Genomic DNA, 25,127 nt, shown 5'->3' on the forward strand with positions numbered 1-25,127 from the left:
AAAGGAACAGAAACAAAAAATGTCCAAGACATAAAACATAGAATATGTATGAATAACATTTATAGGCCCGGTTTCACAATAAGGGCTTAAAGCTAGTTCTAGACTAAAATGAATGTTTGAGCCGTCTAAACTGAAATCCTTAAATATATCAGTGCCATTGTTATGTCTCAGTATACACACCAGTAATGATTTTTATAAAGTATATTAATAAAAAGTGACTACATTTAACTAAGGCTAAATCATTGATAAGCCTTGTCCCGAACCATAAAGTATTAATGGTTACATTAATGCACTTTGTGTTCATTTACTCATTCAAGATGTAGGTGACTTTCTGCAGCAGAACAGTAAAGATGATTTTCTGTGTCTTATCTGATGCAAAACTTTATTTTGTAAGATCTAATATAACATCATCCTCTAGATTCAATATTTCTGCAGGTAACGTTAATTATGTTAAAAATCACATTTAACACATTGACTGTAATGTCAGAGGAGGACGGGCTGTGGTATTTGACACATGTTGACAGAGGTTCTGGGTCGCCGCAGTGTGTTCTGGATATTGAAGTGTTAAGAGGAGATCGCTCACTTTCTCTCTCTGTAAAACCAGGTGTCCTCTGGTCTACTTAAGAGCCAAAAGAACCAAAACCAGCACATTATCAACACTTATTCTTTGTTTATTGGCTGTGAAATGTCAATAAAATGTTTACCTGGACTCTGACGATTCCTTAGATAAACCAGTGCACAAACCTTAACAAAAACACAGTCACAATATGCAAAACTTTCTCAATAAAAAGCCTTGGACATTGAGACTACATCTACTCAAACACATTACCACAATTCCCACTAAGAGGTCCATTAGAAAAACGCTTTTACAGAATACTTTTCTCGTGATTTATAAGACATTTGCATCTTTTCTGTTGAAAATCTTGTAAGAAATTCATTTAAATCGTATCAGTTCACTGCTACAAATAAACGCCTAAAGTGCTAAAATGCCACCAGAGAAAAAATTATAACCATCCCATAATCTTAAATCACTGGGAGTGTTCTAGATAAAACAGTAAAACTCAATTATTGTTAGCTGTTATAAGCGATAAAACATAAAATATACCATTTACAATACAAAACAAGCTTTATAAAACCGATACAAGTTTATGAGCACATTGTGGGTTCTCTGATACTCATTCCAGATACGCAACACTACATCAACCTACTGAACTGCTGACATGTTGTCAAACTTTATTTTAAACTGGCTACATTTACAATGAGAACTATATATGTGTGTTTATGCATTAAGCGTGTTCATTTTGTTCAATGTTGGCGACGAGTCCTTTAGTATCAATAGTTGTAGGCGGTCGTGACAGATCAGAATTGCTATAGAGTCTGTTGTCAAATGCACGCTGTCCAATCACAGGTCTGGGAATTCTTTTAAAGAACAGAAAGCCGGAAACACCTGCAACAGCGATGATGATCAACACCACCCCTACAGCGATGCCAGCCGAACCGTGAGACGTCTCTTCTACATGACGCTCTAAAATACAAGAATACATTTATATAAATGCTAAAATAGGAAACGCCATTAAATGTGGATCGAGTTCTACACACCTGACACTGACGGCTTCTCTGTTGGTGGTATGACTGCGAAAGAAACACATATGTAGATTTTAATATAAGATGATCTAATATGAATGCACATTAATGTGTTGTTTGTTTGTTAGTTTGACGGACCTTTAGCAGTCTTGCAGATATAAGCTCTGCGATTATTACAGTTGCTGTTGCTCCACATTCCAGTGTTTGACTGAACTTCCACACAGTCACCAACGTTATTTGGCATCCGCGGTTTCCAGTTCGTGTAATCCACAACCGAACTATCAATCCACATCCATTCACCTGTGACACACAAACATCACATTCTGTTTCTCTTCTATATGGATTAAGATACAGTTTAGATCAGTGGTCCTGTACTCGGGGGACCGGGGCCCACAAAGGAGCCCCCAGCAGACTTCAAAGGGGGGCTCAAGATGACCAATATTTTAATATTCCACAAAATTTGCATTGAAACACATAAAAAACGGTAACGCTTTAGATTACGGCCTGCAATGTACCGCATTATTAAACAGGATTAACAGTGTGACTAATTGTGACAATAATGCACCTCTACAGTAGATGTATGTAAATAAAGGGTAACAATATGTAGAGTTTGGGGAATAAGGGCGTAAGAGTAAGGGAGATGTAAAAAAAGATTTATGAGGGAACTGCATGCCATATAAACATCCAAATCAAACCGCTCTTGAAATATTTGATTATATGCTCAAATGATCAACCGTTTTTCTGATTCAAAAATTGTGCACATTTAACACATTCAAAACTATCAAAATAACTCATAAAGAAACTATTTGAGACCAACAATCCTAAAATCAATCAAATTAACATGTATCCTAAAGTCAGAACTCCAACAAAAAAAGAACTCTGAAAGTCTGCGTGCTTCATTCCTGCTTGATTTGCTTGCGCAAAAACTGGACACATCAATTCCTCTCATTGAATTTTTGCTAAAATAATAAAATAAGAACCCTGTAAATAATAAATATCCACAGTAGTTTATTTCTGGGTACACTGTGATTGCAAAAATGTAGTGTATGTTCACGCTAGGGTTAAACTGCAGGTCATGCATACCAGATTTTATTAAAATAGTTACCCCTTCGTTTAAAATACTTACAGTATAAATATTTTTTTGAATTTCCTGACTTCTTTATTCCCCAAACTTGCATATTGTTCCCCTTTACCTAGAGATATGTACTGTAGATATACTTTACTGTGGCATTTAGTTCCGCTGTAAATTCTGTTTAATAATGTGGTACATTGCAGGCCGTAATCTAAAGCTTTACCAGTTTATTTGGTGCATTTCAATGCAAATTTTGTGAAATAGTCTAAAGCGTTACCAAAAAAGTATTAAAAAAACAAATAAGATATTTATTATTATTTGCCCATTTTTATGTGTACCCGTATGACTGCGGTGCATTCCGATCCAGATTGAGCCGACTTCATCTTGAAGGATCTCCAGATTCTCACGGATAAACTTTGATTCTATTGGGTCCTCAATATTGACTAAAGATGCACCTGAAATCACAGAAAACTGATACTGACGGAATATTGGTGCTTGTTCAAAAAGCGATAATTAAACAAATACTCAATAATAAATAGGATATTATTTTAAGGATCAACTTTCAAATAAAAGTAGTGATAAGAGCCAGAAAGTAATGTTGAAGAAAATGTCTCACCCATTCTCATACATTCAACTGTGGCATGAGCCCAGGTTTCTCTCATGGAGGTCATGAATGTATAACAGTGTCCTCTAAATGGGATCCAACCTTTACGCTTCTTTGATTCGGGGCAGTTACCCGGCAGCTGAGGAGGATCTGTGGGGGCAATAACTGTGGAGGGGTGTAAGAGGTTAGTACTGTACATTTCTCTTTAACAGTCGTCAACAATAAATATATACAGTATCCATATTCACATATTGTATATACCTGTTCATATATATACATACACTCACCTAAAGGATTACAAGGAACACCTGTTCAATTTCTCATTAATGCAAGTATGGTGGTGGTGTAATGTTGTGGGGGATGTTTTCTTGGCACACTTTAGGCCCCTTAGTGCCAATTGGGCATTGCTTAAATGCCACGGCCTACCTGAGCAATGTTTCTGACCATGTCCATCCCTTTATGACCACCATGTACCCATCCTCTGATGGCTCCTTCCAGCAGGATAATGCACCATGTCACAAAGCTCAAATCATTTCAAATTGGTTTCTTGAACATGACAATGAGTTCGTTGTGGCCCCCACAGTCACCAGATCTCAACCCAATAGAGCATCTTTTGGATGTGGTGGAACGGGAGCTTCGTGCATCCCACAAATCTGCATCAACTGTAAGATGCTATCTTATCGATATGGGCCGACACTTCTAAAGAATGCTTTCAGCACCTTGTTGAATCAATGGCACGTAGAATTAATGGTTGTGAATGATTCACTAAGTGATGCGCGCTAGGTCTGATTGACACATATTCAACAAACACACTGAAAAAACTGTGACGTCACTGGCCACACACCCCGTAATGTACGACTCACAAACTATAACTGATGACTCTTGTGAACAAATCTGTTTAATGTGAAAGAATTCAGCGATAATTGAATCACAAATAATTCATAACTGAATAATCATTTCTTTACCCATAATCCTCAAAGGCACCTCAACAGAACCACCAATCTGAGGTCTAATAGATCATTTAGATGATAATAAAAGGAAATACCTTTTGATCGTTTGCAGAGGGAATAATATGTGTTGTTGCACGCTGCAGTTTTCCAGTCGCCATCCGTGTCGATATAAACACAAGCTAAATTGTTTCTGGGTTCTCCTGCGGCCCATTTACTGTAGCTTAGAAGCCAGTTATCCACCCAGCGATACCGTCCACCTGTCTGGAGCAAACAGATTGAATTGAACCAAATAACAGATCAAATCAAGCGTTCAGCATTGTGAGATGAATTGATTACCAGGTTGCTGTTGAGGCCGATCCACAAAGGTTCTCTGATGGTGTCGACTCTGAGGCTGCTGTACGCCTGACTGATGGAGTCCAGCACACTAGCAAGATCAGCATCATCTGCTTTACACTCTCTTCTGGCTTCATCCCAGCTCATCTTCACCTGCTGCACCTTGTATGAATCGTTGCCCAGACTGAAGAATCTCTGCGGCACTGCTGTGGTCACGGGAGCAGACAGCTGAGAGTCTACAAAACATACACAAACACACTCACACATCTAACACAACTCATGTACAGTAAGAGATTCATGTGTGATGAAATGTGATTGTATTGAGTTTTGTATTCACCCGTGTTCCTCTTGCAGATGAAACCTCTCTCATCTTTACACACTTCAACTTTCCACATACCGGTCAACTTCTCTGGACTTCTAGTCATGACAACGCAGTCATAGTTCTACATGGGATAGTGTTAAGAGTAGAAGTAAGGAGTAGTAAGATTTGAACTATTAACAGCTCTAGTGGTTTAGTGAGAACAGAATGACCCAGTACATGTGTGTGTCGCCCCCTGATTTATTAAAATGATCATGAAATGATAAAAAACTAAAGATGCAGTAGGGGTGGTAAACCCTTTGTACTTCTTATTTTGTTGCGCTATTTGATGAAGCATGTTGAGCGAAAAACCTACCTGCTCTTCAAACATATACGAACGTTCAATTAATCTCTCCCAACTGCCGACCTAAAACCGAGAAAACCAGCACAGGTGATTAAGAGTTAAGCTGTTATTGAAGCAGATTTTTTAATAACATTGCTACTCATTGCTACCACCCTGAAGAAAATACACTGATGCTTATATTTCCTGTTGCTTTGATGGCACACATTACACAAAAACATGACATTTACACAACTACATGCAAAACCAGCGTGATGATTGCTTTACATTAAGAGTTTGCAGACTTGTTTCCCTTTTGAAATGTCTTGAATGAGGCCATGACGAGGGTTGACCTTTCATCCAGTTTGTGTATCTGACGCTTCTTCCATCAGTCCACATAAAGTGCATCTCCCAATTGACGTCGTTCAATCCCGTCCACACGTCATCAGCAGAACTGAGCATCAGAGTTGTGAGAAATGCTACAGGAAAGATTCAAGGAATCATTCAACAACAGGGGCATTTTGGCAATACATTTACCAATCACTGGCAATCCTGTTAAACCAGTTGCTGTCTGTGCTGCCTCACATATTTAAAATGTAATCTTTTCAGTGCCAAAATGCAATCTAGTTTTACTTGAGAATACATGTTAGTAATCGAGTCCTAAAAAGCATAGAACAGACATAATGATATTACAAAGTTTTTCCCAATTTCCCAGTTAAATCCCAAGTAAACCCATTTTAAATAGGTGTTTTGAGTGTGTCACACTATTTAAAATGTGTTATTAACCAAATCAATCAAACTTTACTGATAAAATCTATATCGAAATCTTGAAAAATGAGCAGTACTCTGCTCTCAAACGCTGGGGGCGTGTCCGAGTCTGTGCCGAAGCCACACCCACTCAAATCTCTCAACCTGAGTCCCCTGTACAGTACATGTGCAAAGTTTTTACGGGACAATTTCAATTTGAACTCACAAACGATATTCATCAGCAGAGAATCTATAAAGTGCATCACACATCCCCCTCCTTCCGTTTACTGTTTGCGATAGTCTCCTTAGTCCATAGGGAGGCTCAGAGAGGAGGTATTTTTGTTTGCAAAACCCGGAAACGAGTTAGCATTTTAGGACTTCCGGTTCCATCGCTCCAAAGTCTGTGGGGTTTTTAAATGGGTTTTTGGTAAATTTCCCAAAATAAGGTCTGTGGTAAACATAACATTTGAACTCTGACCCCAGTCAAACCGGCAGGTACCAAATACCTGTGAGTACATACCCGGCTATGATGGATTCAGGCTGTAACCAAACCTCTATCCACCAAAGCCTGGTTCAGCCGGAGCCATTGGATAAAAGCCGCAAGGTTCGGGTACGTGTGTGCACGGGGACGTGGCAAAATACCCTTAGATGACCGCTGTTATCCAATTCAGAGGACAAAAACAGGTGGGGTGGCAGTTTATCTGGACCTCCGACACGGTTGATCCTGGGGACTGATTGGCCTGCTTTAACTGAATTATTGGGGTATTTATGTACGGGTGTTGCTTGGGAGATGAAGAAGCGGGAAGACGGAGTGCTCGTGCAGGTGGGTAAGGCTGAACCTGAACCGCAGGTGACTGCTTCAGGGAAAACAAGCGCCATCAGGAGGCTAATAAATCGCGATGACTTTCCCCTGGAGCAATCCCGAGATGATACACTGAGTTGTGATTATGATTGTTGATGATATCCTCTCCAACGCGCACAACCGCGGCCCTATCCTTATTTTGCGATCATTAAAGACCGGTTGTATCGAGTAACCCAAGATACTCAGACAAAGTAAGATCCAACCAAATTGTTAGTTCCACGGGGTCGCCGGGAAATGCTTTTCCAGGCGGCTCATTGAAATCCGATGGCTGGACATTTAGGGCAGGCATCGACACTAAATCGCCTAATGACCTGATTCCTCTTCCTTACCCACAAGCTGAACCCTGCTACAAAAATCTCTAAATATTTTCACGTTTTATTCTATGACATAAAAAAACATTTACTACACGCTTGTGATTTTTTAAAGCCTCATTGTGTCTTAAAAACGGCGGTTGCCTACAAGTAGCTAAAAGCAACTACTTCCTTTGGCGGGACGTTAGACGTCATCACACATATAAAGCTCACAAATAATGCAACATGGGCAGAAATCTCTTAAATTGTAGATGCAGATTCATTCACGGAGTAATTACTCACCAGGTAACAAATTTTTAATGAAGTTTGAAAGAGTTATCGGAGGCTTAGTGATGGTTAAGTTGATATCGAGCGATGAAGTGTGGTTATAGCATTGTGTTAGCTTTTCACTTCTGCTGATTGTATTTCCGCTTCAAAAGTGGTGTTGTTTTGAAAAGATTATCTTGACAGATAAAATGAGTTAACATCATTAACCTTTAATCACAGAACTTATTTTTTGTGATCTTCCAAAAGTCTATGGAAAAATGCATTGGGTTTCTACGGTGGCCGCTAGGTGTCACTGCGGTGCAACAGAAGAAAACACATGCAAACACAAAAACACAAGCAAATTCAGAAAGTATCTTAATTAGTTTGGCGACACATGCCCTGCAAATACTCGCAACACAAACAAACACAGTAACGCGCTGCAAGCTGCACAGACGACAACGGAAGTGTTTACGGCAAAAACTGATGCACCTGATTGGGACACGCTTCATTTTGACCTGTTCAAAATCGTTAGTGGAGTTGTCAGCCACATTGAAGGTAATTGCTTTATAACTTTATTTTAACTTTCTTAACGTACGTCTGTAGGATATTATTAGCCTGTAGATTTGAACAGTTTAACAAAAACTATGAGACGTAGTAGCTGCTCGACTTACTTAAACAAGTGTAACTATAAAAAGTTTAAAGGTTTAAAAAAATGATTAAAAACTTGTCAACTTATACTTGTCGACATAGTCAATGTGGCTGAAAACTCCACTTACGAATTTGAACAGTAAAAATGAAGCGCGTCCCAATCAGGTGCATCAGTTTTTGGGGTCCCAGAAAACACTTCCGTTGTCATCCGTGAAGCTTGCAGCACGTTTCTGTGTTTCTTTGTGTTGCGAGTATTTCCAGGCCATGTGTCGCCAAACTAATGAAGATACTTTCTGAATTTGCTTGTGTTTGCATGTGTTTGCATGTGTTTTCTTCTGTTGCAGCACAGTGACACCTAACGGCCACCGTAGGTTTCGGTCGAGGGAATAAGCGCGAAGCTTACTTCCGGGTTAGCCTCCAAAAACACGTCATCTCTGAGGTACTGGATTCAAATCTGCGTGACCGTTCACTTGTTATTTGATCTGAGATTTGTTTAGTTGGGCAGAAGGAGAGTGAGAGAGACTCTGAAAGCGTTTGCCTAAGAGTTGAAACATGCACAGATCACTCATGCTAATGCACTCTAGTGTTAGGGGAGGGGCCATGCATGCCCAGACACTCCATTTCATCATCAAACCAACGTTTTAGCCCCGCCCCAAAAAATCCTAATCACAGAATTGGCGAAAAAATGTTTAACAGCTTCACCCCACACTTCAGTACATACTTCAGAGTCTTTGGAATGTGTTTCAGCAATACATTTTTTACATTTCTAACATGTTTCGGAACAATTCTCATGAATTCAGGTCTGAAGGAGGTACGTGTGAAGGACAGATATCGGTGTAATACTCACATTGCTCTGTGTGACTCTGGATGGACACCAGATTACCTCCATGTGAAATGCAACGATCTCGTGCGTCATGCCACGTCATCTTATTATCAAAAAACTTATAACACTGTTTGGAAACACAAACGCTCAGAGTTACAGTAGATAGCCTGGTCTTCTCTTTCATGGAAAATACCATCTGCTTATTAATATGTTCAGCAAATTTAGAGATTAAATATTTGATTGTTGGTAACACAACTGAATCTGGAATAACGTTTGCATGTCCTACACTGATTTCTAGTGTAAACTGTAATGAATCTCACTTTTCCGCGGAAACGCGTCCATTCCGGAGCACAGCCGCCCGCCGCTACAGTAGATGGAGAACTGGTGGTGTTGACAAAATCTGAACTTCTTTTACAGATAGAGGACAATGGCAGGCCACAGTTGATATCATTCCAGAATCCTGCAAAATAAAATGACATGACATGCAGTTGATATACAAAATAAAACAGAGATAAGACTAGACAAATTGATTGATTGATTGAAACTTTGAGTGATTAAACAAAATAGGTTCACCTTGGTTTGTTATGAATTTCTACATACACTTTGGACATTTAAAAAGAAACATTAGGGGATGTTGTTGTTCAAACTGACATCATACATGAACAGCTCGGATGAGAAGTTCTTACCCATGCTTTTATAAATGGTCACACAGTTCTCGTCATTGTTGGCAAAATTTGGTTCATTGTTATCCCAGGCAGTGTAAACAACAGGTGAACCGTCCACCCAACTGCAAACAGACAATCAATTTTTTTTCATTTGTGTAATTTAATTACAGAATTATTTATGTAAGTGTTTTGTGTTCATAAATGAAGTGAACCATCGCTACTGTAAATAAGTATTGCCTACAGTCTATGAAGCAGCCTCTTGTGATGAACTCAGATTCCTCATTTATAAGGTACAATGCAGATTTATATTAACACTTAACTAACATATATATGATTCGATGAAATAACTGTCGGAGCCCTATTTGAGCCTTCACATGAAAACGCATGTTGGAACTAAAATGGCGGTAACTCATGAATTCTTTGGAATACAGACTTACGGTTGGTCTCGTTTGAAAAAAGAAGAGTAGCTGATTATTGCAAAAAAAAAATCTCACATACACAAATAAAAATATATAAAGATACAGTATGTTGTTAGGTTCATTGTAAAAAAAAAATACAAAGGGATAACAAAAATCTAAACACACTCTTTATCACAAAGAATCAATTACCCTCCCTACATAAAATATAAATAAAAAAAACACCAAAGAAATTTATATTCTAGCTTCTTAGACCTTTCCAATGATATATAGTTTTTCATGATTCGTTTAGAAATTGACGCAAATTTAGGTGTCCCGTATACGGAACGGGTGAAAATTAACAGGCTACGAATAGGAAAGTATACCTATTGGGGTGGTTTCCAGGACAGGGATCATTACTAAAACCAGGAATAGAACCTAGTTAAATGAGGATAATTACGTTTTTTTAAAGCATACTTTACACAAAACATTACTGTGTGCACCTTGAGACAAAACAATCGCACTGACATATTTTAACATATGGTTGTCTAAGTTGTTTTCGATGAAGACACCTCTAACATTTAAGTTAGTCTGGGACTAGGGTTAAACCCCGTCCGGGAAACCGCCTGAATTTTTTTTTTTTTTGACAGTGTCGTGTTTTTACAGTGTATTGTACAGTTATTTTGTCCCAGTTTAGCATCCATCCTGCGTTCAAGTCCTTCATACTCACCTAAATGATTTGTCCAGCTCTACAATCAAACCAATGTAGAACTGAGATTCTGATCCTCTAGATATCTGCAGAACAAAAACAACCAGTTTGGTCGCACTTAAATATTTTATGATTCTGGAATCTGATTGGATGAGAGCCATGCGATATTCCACCAGTATCATATGCTGATATAGAGCACCATCACACGACTACGAGAGCGATATCACATTATTAAAAAACTGGATTTTCATTCCTGTGGCATAGTAGGCTGCTTTCAGAAAAAAGTGACCATTGACCGTCATTTACCTGCTTCCATATAAACTTCCTCTCGGTTTCACCAGTCATGACGGCAAGATCAGCATGATTCTTCTTACAGAAAGCTCGAGCTTCTTCCATAGGATGCTGATCAGTATTAATAAAGTACTGACTGCCATTGAACACGATCCAGCCATCAGAAGTCTTGTTGTATTCTATTGACAAAAATAGACAATTTGTCTTTATCCAGGTCGTGGGTTTACAGCTGAAAACCCATTCTTAATGATGAGAATTGATTAATGACTGCATGGTTTGATCATGATATGCAGGTGTACATATCATGAGCTGTATCAAGGCTTTTTATTTATGTTTATTACATGCCTTGTTGGAATGCTTGATTGTGATTGACCAGTCGCTGCGTTTGCACGTTGGTTATTCCCGAATAACAACCTCTCAAAACTAATAACACACAGTATCCCGGATGCAGCGAATCACTTTGACAGGTTTTTTATATAGGTATTTAAATAACATATATGCCTTTATATTTACAAGTGTTTAAACAGCTTTTCATACCGAGGGTCCGCATTCGGTAAATATGAGCTAATCAAATATTTCATATTTCACATACGTTTTTTTTTCTCGTGTTGCAAGTTGCCGTGTAATAAGCAGGATAATGTACAAGCAGCCGGCTGTTATCGCAGAATAAGCCCCTTCAGTGAGATACAAGACCTGATCCCACTGTCCGGGCTTATTTCTGTGATAACAACCGGCTGCCTGTACATTATCAACTACTTGTGAACTGCTTGTGATGTATTGTGGGAGAATCTCTAGTGCTCTTTACCTTGAATCACTGTGGTCGGTGGAGATTTGGGAGTGATTCCTGTTAAAAGAACAGAATCAAAATACAAATATTAATTTCTTAGGTTTACAAATGATACACAATAAATCTGACTTCATAAATCCACTTGAAAAACTTTCTTAAATCATTGTCTTTTGTTTAGAAAAAGCGTGTTGGTTCCCAAACTTTTTCTACCAGAGCAATTATTTTTCAAGGAAACCACCTACATAAAGACATTCTCATGAAACGTATTTTGCTTGCAAACGTTTAATTTGACATGAAAAACGTTCGGCCCAATACAGAATATTAGTTGTCAAGGATGCTTTACCTATTCGTCATAGCAACCATCAATTCAGATAATGTCAATTTGTTTCCGTATGTCATAATTCCTTATAACCCCGCAACCCCTTTTAATAACTCTGTGCCCCTCACGGTGAATATTTCAGCATGTGTACCTATTGGAATCTGACAGATCCAGTCGCTATAAGATTCACAGTCTCGATCATTCCACCTGCGTCCAAAATAAAAAGCAGATTCTGCACAGTGTTCCTGATCATTATGGTTGTTTGGTTCTCCGAAGCCCCAGTTTTCATAATCAGACTGAAACAAATACAAACACACAAATGCAGAGAGAAGAGCATGTGAAGAATCCAGATCAAAATTAGCATGAAAAACAACCTGACAGAAGGAGAGGCGTAAGAAATCACTTACAGGAGTTTGATCTGACCAAACAAAACCAGAATTACTGTCCAGTGAAGTGAAGCCAATCCACGCCGGGTCAGTGCTGGAATGCCTGCCAACAGAATATGAGATTTATGAGATAAAAGTTCAGAAAATTTTTCATCCTGTCATTAAAATGTATTAAAAAATATATTTGTAAGCACTCACGGTAACACTTTTATTTCTTCTTCGGAGTGGAAGCTTGCTAAATCACCACCGACAGCTCGACAGAAATCCCGAGCCTCAAACCAAGTCTTCTTTTCGTCCGTCTGCCTTTTATAAAGCTAAGAAATAGAAATAAATAGCGTGATTGTTTTAATTAGGATAGAATGTGCAGTTAAATTCTGCCCAGAACTAGGGCCATTATAATGTTACACTTCTATGTTGTGCGTTTACCTGAATGCAGTTGTGTGGATCTTTTTTAATCCAGTCTTTTGGGCAGCTGGGAGGTTGTGTGGTTGGAGGCTCTGGGGTTATAGTGATTCCTTCTGCCATTTTCTTACAGAAGTATTTCTGTTTAGTGTTACAGGCCAGAACATCCCATAATCCTGCTGAAGATCCTGTTAACATTGCCACGCAACCCTGGTGCCTACCTGAACATCAGAAAACAACGACATGAGAAGAGAGATCTGAAATTCATGAAGCTGCAGACCTGCATGAATCTCCTCAACACACCTGGCATGCCGACATTAAAGTGTGTAAACTTGACTTTAACACCATCAGTCCACTGGAAGAGCGCCAACTGTTGAGTATTAGAGAGACCAATCCAGAAATATTTCTCAGGCCGAAGACCAACCAGACTGATGAGAAACGCATTCTCATACCTGATGAGCAAACATACAACGCTGTTTTACTCTCACTGTCATTTTGTCATTAATATCTAAAACATGACGTGATGTTAAAGGTTAGTAAACATCATGTACATCACCTGCTGGCAACATCCACCAGCCTCGCTGCGCTCTGCTCGCATGTCAGTTTGGCATCATCAAAAGTTTTGGTTTCCATGGCAACATTATAACAGTAATAGCCAAACCTGAACCAACCCTGTGGAGACATTCACACGGTCACCAAACCATTGCTTCAATACAACTTTTTTACAAACAATATATCAAATAAAAAGCAGGTTGATGGTTATTAAGTTTTTAGACTCACAGCAGGACATCCAGGACTGATCATGTGTGTGGATCCTTCAGGTTTAATGGAAGCTTTCTTCTTACAGATGTAACCATGAGCTGCTTCACACGCTTCATCTGCCCACTTTCCCTCCTAATACACACAAAACCAGCAGAACAAACTCACAAACATCACCGTGTCTAATGTTTTTATGACCATAACACAATCACAAGGTAAGAGATAAAAGAGTCCCCACCTTTCCCTTCATAAGCACACAATCCTCCATGCGACTGTTGATGTGTGAAGGTTCTCCAACAATCCATCTGGTGAAGCTGACGTGTTTTCTATCTGACCACTCAAACAGATTCTGAATGTTCTGATCATTAAGACCAATCCACAGCTCATCACTGGACACTACACAACACAAATACAGTTAAGACAAACTGAGAATGACAATAGTGCTGCAACAAACAACTATTAAAGAAGAGAGAAAATTCTCAGTTATTGCTTCATTAGCATCCCCTGAAACTGTAAACACTGGCCAGCGGAAACACCAACCAAGCAAGCATACCATAAAAGCACAAAAGTATACTTGTTTTCTTAACCAAAAAACAAAAAAACACAGTAACATTTACATTTCTCAAAGGGATACTTCACCCAAAAATGAAAATGCTGTGATCATTTACTCGCCTTCGAGTTGTTCCAAATCTGTTTAAGCGTCTTTGTTCTGATAAACACAGAGAAAGATATTTGGAAGAATGCTGATGAAGTGATTTTTCCAACTATTGGAGTCAATGGGAGACAAGATCTTTCTGGTTATAAGCATTCCTACAAATATCAGTGGAATGTGTTCATCAGAACAAAGAAATTCATACAGATTTGGAAGAACACGAAGGCGAGTAAATGATGATAGACTTTTCATTTTTGGGTGAAGTATCCCTTTAAATGTAATAGTTATTTCAAAAGTGAAATCAGTCTAGAAGTGTGACAGTTAATGTGGTCCAGAAAAGGCAAAGCTCTCGTTTAGCTCCTTCAGGACACACACTACTTGTTTAATATATTGCGACATTAGTTTGCTGGACACCTTATTGCGTCGAATTTGCATCTTCTTGTAAGCTGTTCTCTTGATAAATTTTCTGTACACTTGTCAGATAACGGATTGCAAAATTGTGACTCTACATGAACTTATACATTGTTAACCCAGTCACTTGTATCTGCCGCTTGGAAATTTACGGAGCGGGTATAGTCCGGCCGTCCACGCGCCACCCGCATGACATAATTTTCGTCATAAGGAGGGTCCACTGTCGTCCGCACAGTGACGCGTACAACAGCGCATTCGCGAAAAAAGTGCACTAGTCAACTAGGGGTCAATTCACCCACAGTAAGTGTGCAGTTGTCGAAGAAGAATGATACAAAACCAACTTGTTGAAACCAAGAACAGTGAGCTAAGAAGCATATCCTTCTCCATACTATTTGATTTGTCTTCCAGCTGTTAGCTTGGATTGTTTGCAATGGCGAACTACTTCCTCTATCATTAAATGGGTCTGTGAATGACGCAACTCACCGCTGCCCTCTGACAGTCTGGTCTTTAATTTAATTGTTATTAGATTGCAATTAGTTTCCCAGCTGTTCACAGAATATAGATTTGTGTGTGATATTAAAGCACACGTACAGTATCCACTCTGTGATATGATGAAACTGTGCTCCTCGATGTTGTGTATGCTGGCCAGATCTGATCCTTCTTTATGACACGCTGCCAAAGCGTCGCTCCACATCTTCTGAGAGCGCTGCAGATAATAACAGTGACCGGCGTACGGCACCCACGCCGCTGGACAGAAGATCGGCTGATCTTTACCTGACACAAACACACACACAGATAAACATATAATGACACTGGAATACAGTATGTGCTCTATGTGTGTGTGTGTGTGTGTGTGTGTTGTACCTGTTGAAGGTGTGATCTCTGTTGAATTGCCCTTGCGGCAGATGTAGCCCAACTTCTTACTGCAGGACAAACTTTCCCACTTTGAGGCTTTAGCAGCGTTTAATGCAGCACAGTTCAGACCCGGCTCCAGAGACGGGTGACCTACAGTCAAACAATACAAACATTGACATCATCTACACAACATTCAGCTGCTCTTTCTAGATACACGTGACGTACCAGGAGCCCAGTTGAGATATCTGAATGGGTTTCCATTACTCCATTGCCAGCCGCTCTCAAAGTCAAGACTGTTCAGACCGATCCATAGAACTGAACCCATGTGATCTGTCAGACCTGAAATATAAAGTGTATCAAATAATGACACGTGTACAGTGTGTGTGTGTGTGTGTGTTTACAGAAGATGTGAATGTACCTGCTATATACGAGTGCTCGTGGAGTTCTGATATACTGAGAAGATCTGCATCTTGCTGTTGGCAGCTGGTTCGAGCTTGATGCCACGTCAATACTGACTGTGTGTTCCTCTGATACAAAACACCACTGACTGGATCACTGTCCCATCCTGACACGCCTGAAACACACACAGAACAACATTTAAACAGACCTTAAACTCGAATTTAAAGACAACTGAATATTTTTTTAAGTATTAACTCAGTATGAAGTAATAATAAAACTAAGTACTCTGAAAACTCACATGACAGATTGTCGCCTTGGAATTATGAGGTTCTATGTGGTCTGAGTAGTTTTGAGATATTGAGCTTTAAAGTTTTGGATTTCATATAGCAAAAATGATATGAGGAACAAATCTCTTTTACACATGAAAAAGACCCTTAATGTATTCCAAATGTACAATATCAATATTTTCTGAAATTTGTAAATGCTTTTTTTTTGGATCAGGTCAAACCCAGATAGAACTTTCGGTTTGGAATTATAAGCTACTATCTGCAAAACATTCATTTACGCATTACATTTTCAAGCAACACAAAATATTTTCTTATAAGTTTTGATAAATGAGGCATGAATTAAATTCACAATTTTAACCTGAGCTTTTATTGTATAAGAGGGAATCGTATTCACGCGAACATCATGAAAGTGTCAGAACTGAAAACGTCCTTGTTACTGAGATAACATCTGTTCTTGACAGCAGGCCGAGCGAACACCAGGTTCTGGAATGCACCTATTTATGACATTGAAAGGTTGAACAACACCTACTACTGTAGCCCCACCCAGATAGAGCGAGCAAGCAATAAACAAACATGCCGTTAAAGATAGCTAAATACTGTGCCACCCCTGGTTGGGGAGGAACACAGTCGCTGCATAAACTTCCTTCGGATTCGGATATTACGAATGTGGGTTAAAGTTTATTTTAAAAGATGTTCCAGCTCATGTGGGAAAAACAAGGAACGTTTGTTCGTTTCATTTCTCTGAGGATTCCTTTGTGAACAAGGCACAGGTCGACACTGAATTTGTGGAGAGACTAAAATTAAAAGCAGTGCTGTGCCATCAATATTGGATCTGATAGTAATAGCGCAGCAATCTTATGTGAGTAAAACATTGTTGTACTATGTGTCACTATTGCTGTGTTAGAGATCGCTTGATGTGCCCTGAGCCCTATTCACACAAGATTAGTATTACCTGGGGAGCTCTAGTCATTTGTATTAATTTTAGAGTTTGTCAGTGATCTTAAGTCCTTGCGAATAACTTCTCTGTGATTTGGTGGCCTCATATATAATTTTTCAAGTTTTTATCCACTGTCTGCGAATAATGGAGGCTGTTTTGAAGTGTTTTGGTATAATATCAGGTGCTGGGTGATATCCATAAGTTACCGGGAGTCTCCCATTTGTTTATTTATCATGGAAACTCTTGTAACATTTGAGACCCGCGATCGCTGTGATTTTTTGTTCGGTTCACTATCATAGGTCTCAAATGCTGACAGGTACGGTCATATATCATTAAACGCAATACAACTATAGGCTAAACAATCTAAAGCCTTGCCATCAAATCCGGGAAACAAGTCATTTAATTTGAGTATAAAACAATAAACAAGGCCAGTTTATCACACCTTTAAAACATGAAATCAGTGTATAATAATGTGTAAAAAAATATATTTACATGGCTTTATGACACTTATTTCATATTTTAGGATGCTATTTTCTTGTTCAAGTTAAGCATAAATGGCCCGCTAATTGTTTTATGGATGTTTTTTGCACAGAAAGGTGGACGGATTAAAAGATTTTTGAGATGAGTATGGCTGAAAAAACATAAAGATGTTTATAGTTGTTATTAAGACTCTTGTCATTGTTGACTATTTGGCATTAACTGCATTATAAGAGTCTATGTAAACGCAGCTTTTAGGAAGCTAGCGCTGCTGGCTAGTGTTGTATCTATAAATATTAAAAAAAGTGTCTCCACAAATAACCCAAAACAAGACAAAAAATACTGTAGTTTGAGCTGCTCTCGTTTACAAGAGTATCGATAAAACAGTCAATCTTGAGGTTTATTTTAAACATTGTTTCCTCAGATATTCCCCGGTCACATAACAAAGAAAGATGATCTTGACTGGTCCTCTTGTGTGCATTAAAATTGCTGATTGGCTATTGCAGATAGAACCTTATAGCAACAAATTTTAATTCGATTTTGTAGATTGAACCTTTTTGTTTTCTTAGAAAAGTCCCAAAATGCACACGATTGAAAAAACAAACATGTCATAATGTAAATAAGTTGTCACAGAATAAGAATATGTGAATAACTAAATTTTAAGGAGACGGCTTTTGCCTACGAATAACTTTAATTATTAGCTAAAAATTGATCTTCATGTGTTTAACACAACACAATGGGATGGCTATCATAGCATTCCAGGAACACGGACAAGGCAAACTGCTTTCTGGCTTGGTCTAGTTACTTCTCTGAAAGATGTTTGTGTCCATGAATGTGTGAGTGTGATAGGATGTGTGTGTCAGCAGGTCAGTGTCCGACAGGTCTGCTTGCGTTTTACTACTCTTGTACAGGCAAAGCAACAGGAAGAGGAAAATAAAAGGAAAAAGTTGCTGATGCTGATCCAGATGTCATCTCTTTATCTTCCTTCCTCTCTCTCTCTCTCTCTCTCTCCCTTAGCTGCATAGTGATGGGACTTTACATAAGTGCTGAAGCAGCAAATACATTTTTTTTAAAACAAGTGTAATTTACACGTTTTTACACAACTGTTATTCAAACATTTGTTAGCATATTATAATAATCGCATTCAATACTGTAATCTACCAAATAAGGTGTGTAGTTTGTATACCTTTGGTTGGACAGAAGCCCCATTTCTTGTCCGTGTTATAATCTGTCTCAGTTGAACACCACGGTTGGCCATCTGATCTTCCCTCCACGATACACTCGGCAAACCACTTGTCATTAAACTTAAAGGGGAACTGACATGGTTTTCCAAATGAATTCCCAGCCAGAGTATACATCTCTACGAGAAACAAGAAATACAGGAAAGGGAATGAAATATTATACAGTAAAGATACACAACCATTCAAATGTCTCTCTTGACTTCATAAGGCGTTTGAAGGTGTTCCTTAAATGTCTGGAACTTTGTGTGGATAACAATATAATTTTGCAAACATGCTTACGTTTTGCTAACGTTATAGTTTCTTTCATTACAAAATAAGAATGTATTTTCAAATCATCAAATCAACCATCATAAGATGCAAAGAGAGATTTCTGTGAAGACAACACACTACGGATGATCAAACATAGAGTTTTCATTTATATTAGATTTTTTTGTTTTAATTTAATGTTTTGACGTGTTTAGTATTATAAAAAAATCTGGGTGGGGAGTAAATGAGTAAGTGACCCTAAGCTTTTGAACAGTAGCGGATATTTAGTGTAGCCTAAGCATATCATTAAAATTTTATGATCCAATTTTTTTTTTAATTGTTTATAAATTTATATAATTGTTTATTTCATTTATTTATAAAGTTATCAGTGTTGTATTAGCCATAAAAATGATTCACTTCTTCAATGATACGTTTTAGTTTTGCATCAGGTATAGCCCTATAGCATTTGGGAGTTATTCAAATGAACTTACATTGCATTGAGACCATACATCTTTTGAACATACTATTCATTTGGACTTTTCAACCTTGTGCTGCTAATGCTTTGTTCTACTGTTTGAGCCGCAAAAATTATTATCTTTCTAAAATTAGACCTGATACACAACACTCTGAAGATAATCCTGGAGAGCTTTTAAAACAATATTGGAGTTTATTAATGTGGTAACACATTAAGGTTCCCTTAATAAAACACCTATAAATGTGTTGATGATTAATAAGCCGTTTACAAATGCATTATAAAGCAGTTATAACACCATAAATAAAAAGGGGGATTCTGCCCAATGGTGAGCCATTTTTAAAGCAAATGTTATAAATACATCATGTATTTATTCATTATTTATTTGACTCGAAAGCAGATTTCTTTATTATCCTGATTGTGTTTGCACAATAGGCTGTAAGACGGGAGATTCTTAACTTTTTTTTAGTTTAGTGTTCTGAAGCTGGGAATGAATACTTCATAGACATCCTCTTTTTCTTAAAGTGCCCTTTCATGGGCACCAATACTTCTAAAGATATGATTCATATCAGAGATATAGCCTTGTGAGCAAGCATTCTGTTTCTACAATAAATAATAAATAAATGTTTCTGGTTTTGATTAACTTTTGTAAGTAATTGAATCATTAATAAAACACTATGGACATAAAGTTTACGACTTCCTTTTTGCATTTAGTGTTAAAAAGTGATACATTTATCATGGTAGGCAAAAAAGAACTGCTTTAGATAAGCATCATGATCTAAAGGCATTCTGGAAAGCACCGTAAGACATTCGGAATCGGATCAAGTAAGCAACATTGTTTGAAAAGTGACATAAGATATGAAACATACAATAATGAGAAAAACAAACACAACACCCTACAGTCTCCCGTCTGACAGCCTATTTGGCAATAAATAATGAATAAATACACTTATTAAGCATTTAAAACATGCAAGTTAAACGGGTTTCGCTAGCATCCCTTTTTATTTACGCAGTTATAACCGCTTTATAACGCATTTGTAAAACACTTATTAATCATTAATGCACACATTTACAAATGCTTTATAAAGGGAACTTTAATGTAAAGTGTTACCAGTATTGTGAATGTTTCTACCTTGATATCCATGAGAACACAGATCGTCTTGACTCCCATAAATCTGCCAGTGACTCCAACCACCACTTCCACTAAACAGCACCATATTCTTTTCCTCTCGATTGCCGTAGTTCAGGTGTAACGGTTGATCTTTTAATCCAAACAAGGTCTCGTTCTTACATTCCCAGGTCTGTAAAGGACTGTGTTCTTTACAGGGCAGAAGAATAATTTTCGCCCAGTTTTTGATGTCTTGAGCTCCTAAGCATAATTTAAGAGAGACACTGATGATTCTTGAAGATGAAACCCATCGGAAACGCTGAGCATCAGAAGAGACGTCACACGCTGCCGTCTGCACCACATTGGCATTAACCACATTCACACATTTGTTGTGATCCTTGTTGTAGATCAGAAAAGAGCCGGAGTCTACACAGAAATACAGCATATCACACATGGTAAAATGTTATTCCAAACAACATGAGCACTATTCTCTAAGACAATCTTTAAAACCTACAGCTTCCAGACATGATCCTAGAGATCCACTGACATGCAGAGCTCATTTCTAAAACATTAAAAATCTTTAATAAAATGTATTTACTTATAAAACCAAATTTGAATTCAGCTTTATTGGGACATTGTGAAGACCAACCAACCTTATTATTATAGAGAATCAGTTTTATATGTACATCAAAATAAGATATTTAAATGTTTACTAAAAATTAATTCACAAAAAAATTAGTTTCTCATATCAAAACATAAAACAGATGTTAGATTGATTTTATACCTGTTTGACTGGACTGCTGTAACGAAACAAACAAACAAATGAAAACAAACAGCAGAACACGAGACGTCTTCATATCTGAACATTCACTTGTGATCCGCACATGAAGGAATCCAGTGTGTGTTTGAAGACTAACACACTAATATTCACTCTTGACCGACTTCAACACTTCTTTCCTGTCATGTGCTCGAGGGGGGGCATAAAGGGGGGGGGAAGTGGGTTTAGGAAATTGGGGTGGTTGTAGTTAACAAGCCTGTCCAACCACCTTCACCTTCATCACTAAACTCAACACAAATGTAGGAGAGGAGAGGAGAGGAGAGGAGAGGAGAGGAGAGGAGAGGAGAGGAGAGGTGAGGAGAGGTGAGGAGAGGAGAGGTGAGGAAAGGTGAGGAGAGGAGAGGAGAGGTGAGGTGAGGAGAGGTGAGGAGGAGAGGAGAGGTGAGGAGAGGAGAGGTGAGGAGAGGAAAGGTGAGGAGAGGAGGAGAGGTGAAGAGAGGAGAGGTGAAGAGAGGAGGTGAGGAAAGGAGAGGTGAGGTGAGGAGGTGAGGAGAGGAGAGGAGAGGAGAGGAGAGGAGAGGAGAGGAGAGGTGAGGCGAGGAGAGGAGGAGAGGAGAAGAGAGGTGAGGAGAGGTGAGGTGAGGTGAGGAGAGGAGAGGTGAGGAGGTGAGGAGGTGAGGAGAGGAGAGGAGAGGAGAGGTGAGGTGAGATGAGGAGGAGAGGAGAGGAGAGGTGAGGTGAGGTGAGGTGAGGTGAGGAGAGGAGAGGAGAGGAGAGGAGAGGAGAGGAGAGGAGAGGAGAGGAGAGGAGAGGAGAGGAGAGGAGAGGAGAGGTGAGGAGAGGTGAGGAGAGGAGGAGAGGAGAAGAGAGGAGAGGAGAATTGAGGAGGTGAGGAGAGGAGAGGTGAGGAGAGGTGAGGAGAGGTGAGGAGAGGTGAGGAGGAGAGGTGAGGAGAGGTGAGGAGAGGAGAGGTGAGGAGGTGAGGAGAGGTGAGGAGGAGAGGTGAGGAGAGGTGAGGAGGAGAGGTGAGGAGAGGAGGAGAGGAGAGGAGAAGAGAAGAGAGGAGAGGAGAGGAGAGGTGAGGTGATGTGAGGTGAGGAGGTGAGGAGGTGAGGAGAGGAGAGGAGAGGAGAGGTGAGGAGAGGAGAAGAGAGGAGAAGAGAGGTGAGGAGAGGTGAGGTGAGGAGAGGAGAGGTGAGGAGAAGAGAGGTGAGGAGAGGAGGAGAGGAGAAGAGAGGAGAAGAGAGGTGAGGAGAGTTGAGGTGAGGAGAGGTGAGGAGGTGAGGAGAGGAGAGGTGAGGAGGTGAGGAGAGGAGAGGAGAGGAGAGGTGAGGTGAGATGAGGAGGAGAGGAGAGGAGAGGAGAGGTGAGGTGAGGTGAGGTGAGGTGAGGAGAGGAGAGGAGAGGAGAGGAGAGGAGAGGAGAGGAGAGGAGAGGAGAGGAGAGGAGAGGAGAGGAGAGGAGAGGAGAGGAGAGGAGAGGAGAGGAGAGGAGAGGAGAGGAGAAGAGAGGTGAGGAGAGGAGAAGAGAGGAGAAGAGAGGTGAGGAGAGGTGAGGTGAGGTGAGGAGAGGAGAGGTGAGGAGGTGAGGAGAGGAGAGGAGAGGTGAGGTGAGATGAGGAGGAGAGGAGAGGAGAGGAGAGGTGAGGTGAGGTGAGGTGAGGTGAGGAGAGGAGAGGAGAGGAGAGGAGAGGAGAGGAGAGGAGAGGAGAGGAGAGGAGAGGAGAGGAGAGGAGAGGAGAGGAGAGGAGAGGAGAGGAGAGGAGAGGAGAGGAGAGGAGAGGAGAGGAGAGGAGAGGAGAGGTGAGGAGAGGTGAGGAGAGGAGGAGAGGAGAAGAGAGGAGAGGAGAATTGAGGAGGTGAGGAGAGGAGAGGTGAGGAGAGGTGAGGAGAGGTGAGGAGAGGTGAGGAGGAGAGGTGAGGAGAGGTGAGGAGAGGAGAGGTGAGGAGGTGAGGAGAGGTGAGGAGAGGTGAGGAGAGGTGAGGAGGAGAGGTGAGGAGAGGAGGAGAGGAGAGGAGAAGAGAAGAGAGGAGAGGAGAGGAGAGGTGAGGTGATGTGAGGTGAGGAGGTGAGGAGGTGAGGAGAGGAGAGGAGAGGAGAGGTGAGGAGAGGAGAAGAGAGGAGAAGAGAGGTGAGGAGAGGTGAGGTGAGGAGAGGAGAGGTGAGGAGAAGAGAGGTGAGGAGAGGAGGAGAGGAGAAGAGAGGAGAAGAGAGGTGAGGAGAGTTGAGGTGAGGAGAGGTGAGGAGGTGAGGAGAGGAGAGGGGAGGGGAGGAGAGGTGAGGAGGTGAGGAGGTGAGGAGGTGAGGAGAGGAGAGGAGAGGAGAGGAGAGGAGAGGAGAGGAGAGGAGAGGAGAGGTGAGGAGAGGTGAGGTGAGGTGAGGTGAGGAGGAGAGGAGAAGAGAAGAGAAGAGAAGAGAAGAGAAGAGAGGAGAGGAGAGGAGAGGAGAGGAGAGGAGAGGTGAGGTGAGGTGAGGAGAGGTGAGGAGGTGAGGAGAGGAGAGGAGAGGAGAGGGGAGGGGAGGAGAGGTGAGGAGGTGAGGAGAGGAGAGGTGAGGAGAGGTGAGGAGAGGTGAGGAGGTGAGGAGGTGAGGAGAGGAGAGGTGAGGAGAGGTGAGGAGAGGTGAGGAGAGGTGAGGAGGAGAGGAGAAGAGAGGTGAGGAGAGGAGAGGAGAGGAGAGGAGAGGAGAGGAGAGGAGAGGAGAGGAGAGGAGAGGAGAGGAGAGGAGAGGAGAGGAGAGGAGAGGAGAGGAGAGGAAATAAGAGGTTCACTTGTGTCTTTCTTTCAACAAAGGTGAAAATGCTGACTTGGTGAGATTCCAGACACAATGGCAGTTCTGCAGAAGATGAAGCTCAGCAAGAAGGAAATAAGAGGTTCAGGCTTCAGAGGTTTGACATTATGTCATATGGAAATCCTGTTTCCTGTCAGAATTCAATCATGTGCCTAAAATCGCATACAGAAGGACATGAAAGTTAAGGAGAAATCACTAAGAACCAAATGCATCTAAACAAAATAAAAGTTGAGTCATATGTAGACCTATTCGAAGATAAATAAACAATCAGTAACAGTAACTCAACTTATAAAACTTTCTTTTTGTTTTTCTTCATTTATTTGTGATTAAGTTAACGCATCACTCTTTTTAGTTCATAGTAATTCTGCTCTTTAGTGCTCTCCCTTTAACTCACATTTGACTATCCACATTTATAATCAACACCTGAAAACACTAAGGAGAGAGAGAGTGTGTTTTAAAAAAGCAGGTAGTTTTTCCTCTGCAAATCAACTTTTGCTGTTGGAAAATCCCCCAGAAAGTGATTTCTGCATTGGGATTTCTGTCGTTTGCATGAGGAAAGCATGTACTATACTCAAGTCCTTTTCATTTTAAACCTATTCTCAAATGTCCGGTGATAATCGGTAAATAGATTACATTGTTATTATTTTAAAACCATATGTGTGGTGTTTATTCAGAGTAGCAGCCTTAATGTTACCAAAAGTTTAATGAGACTTACATGATGAAAGTCGATTTAATCTGTGTGTGATTATGAATATGATTTTTATTCTAGAAAAAAAAAGATTTGTTTTAAAAAAAATTAAATCCAATAAGCTTTAGAATCGGACCACAGGTTCTTAAAGTCCCCGTGAAACGGACATTGCGATAGTTTTTACTTCTGTATTCTGACGCATTTCCTAATGAAAGGGAATTTCAAAGGAGAACTTTAGTGGGCATGGCTTGTGCT

At 40.0% G+C, this 25,127-nt stretch overlaps 1 protein-coding gene across 3 annotated transcripts; it reads right to left on the reverse strand.

The window, feature by feature from the left end:
* Positions 1-371: 371 nt before the first annotated feature.
* Positions 372-21,508, reverse strand: LOC130418752 (macrophage mannose receptor 1-like). 3 transcript variants are annotated; one of them, XR_008906392.1, is made up of 32 exons: positions 21,401-21,508; positions 20,641-21,042; positions 18,736-18,909; positions 15,868-16,023; positions 15,675-15,788; positions 15,459-15,599; positions 15,186-15,368; positions 13,770-13,927; positions 13,553-13,666; positions 13,329-13,444; positions 13,076-13,224; positions 12,797-12,993; positions 12,569-12,684; positions 12,392-12,473; positions 12,136-12,280; positions 11,684-11,722; positions 10,894-11,057; positions 10,609-10,673; positions 9,505-9,605; positions 9,139-9,278; positions 8,843-8,945; positions 5,470-5,660; positions 5,218-5,268; positions 4,881-4,986; positions 4,547-4,779; positions 4,306-4,471; positions 3,273-3,425; positions 2,995-3,111; positions 1,723-1,884; positions 1,600-1,632; positions 705-1,525; positions 372-616 (listed from the first exon to the last, which is right to left on the reverse strand). XR_008906392.1 is itself a non-coding variant. In XM_056744837.1 (31 exons), the coding sequence occupies exons 1-31, from the start codon at positions 21,471-21,473 to the stop codon at positions 1,287-1,289; spliced, it is 4,383 nt and encodes a 1,460-aa protein (XP_056600815.1). In that variant the 5' UTR covers positions 21,474-21,508; the 3' UTR covers positions 649-1,286. The 3 variants fall into 3 exon arrangements, 1 of the variants encoding a protein (XP_056600815.1); XR_008906391.1 differs by having other exon boundaries at positions 372-619; XM_056744837.1 differs by lacking the exon at positions 372-616 and having other exon boundaries at positions 649-1,525.
* Positions 21,509-25,127: the final 3,619 nt, after the last annotated feature.

Source organism: Triplophysa dalaica, chromosome 1 (genome assembly GCF_015846415.1).
Source record: "Triplophysa dalaica isolate WHDGS20190420 chromosome 1, ASM1584641v1, whole genome shotgun sequence".
Lineage (NCBI taxonomy): Eukaryota > Metazoa > Chordata > Actinopteri > Cypriniformes > Nemacheilidae > Triplophysa > Triplophysa dalaica.

Bases quoted from the DNA above. Each gene is read 5' to 3' on its own strand.
- LOC130418752 (XM_056744837.1), bottom strand. From the start codon at position 21,473: ATGAAGACGTCTCGTGTTCTGCTGTTTGTTTTCATTTGTTTGTTTGTT. The intron at 16,024-18,735 runs GTATACAAACTA...TGTGTGTTTCAG, and splicing joins GGGCTTCTGTCCAACCAAAG to GCGTGTCAGGATGGGACAGT. The intron at 13,667-13,769 runs GTGGGGACTCTT...TGTGTGTATTAG, and splicing joins GTGTGCTTATGAAGGGAAAG to GAGGGAAAGTGGGCAGATGA.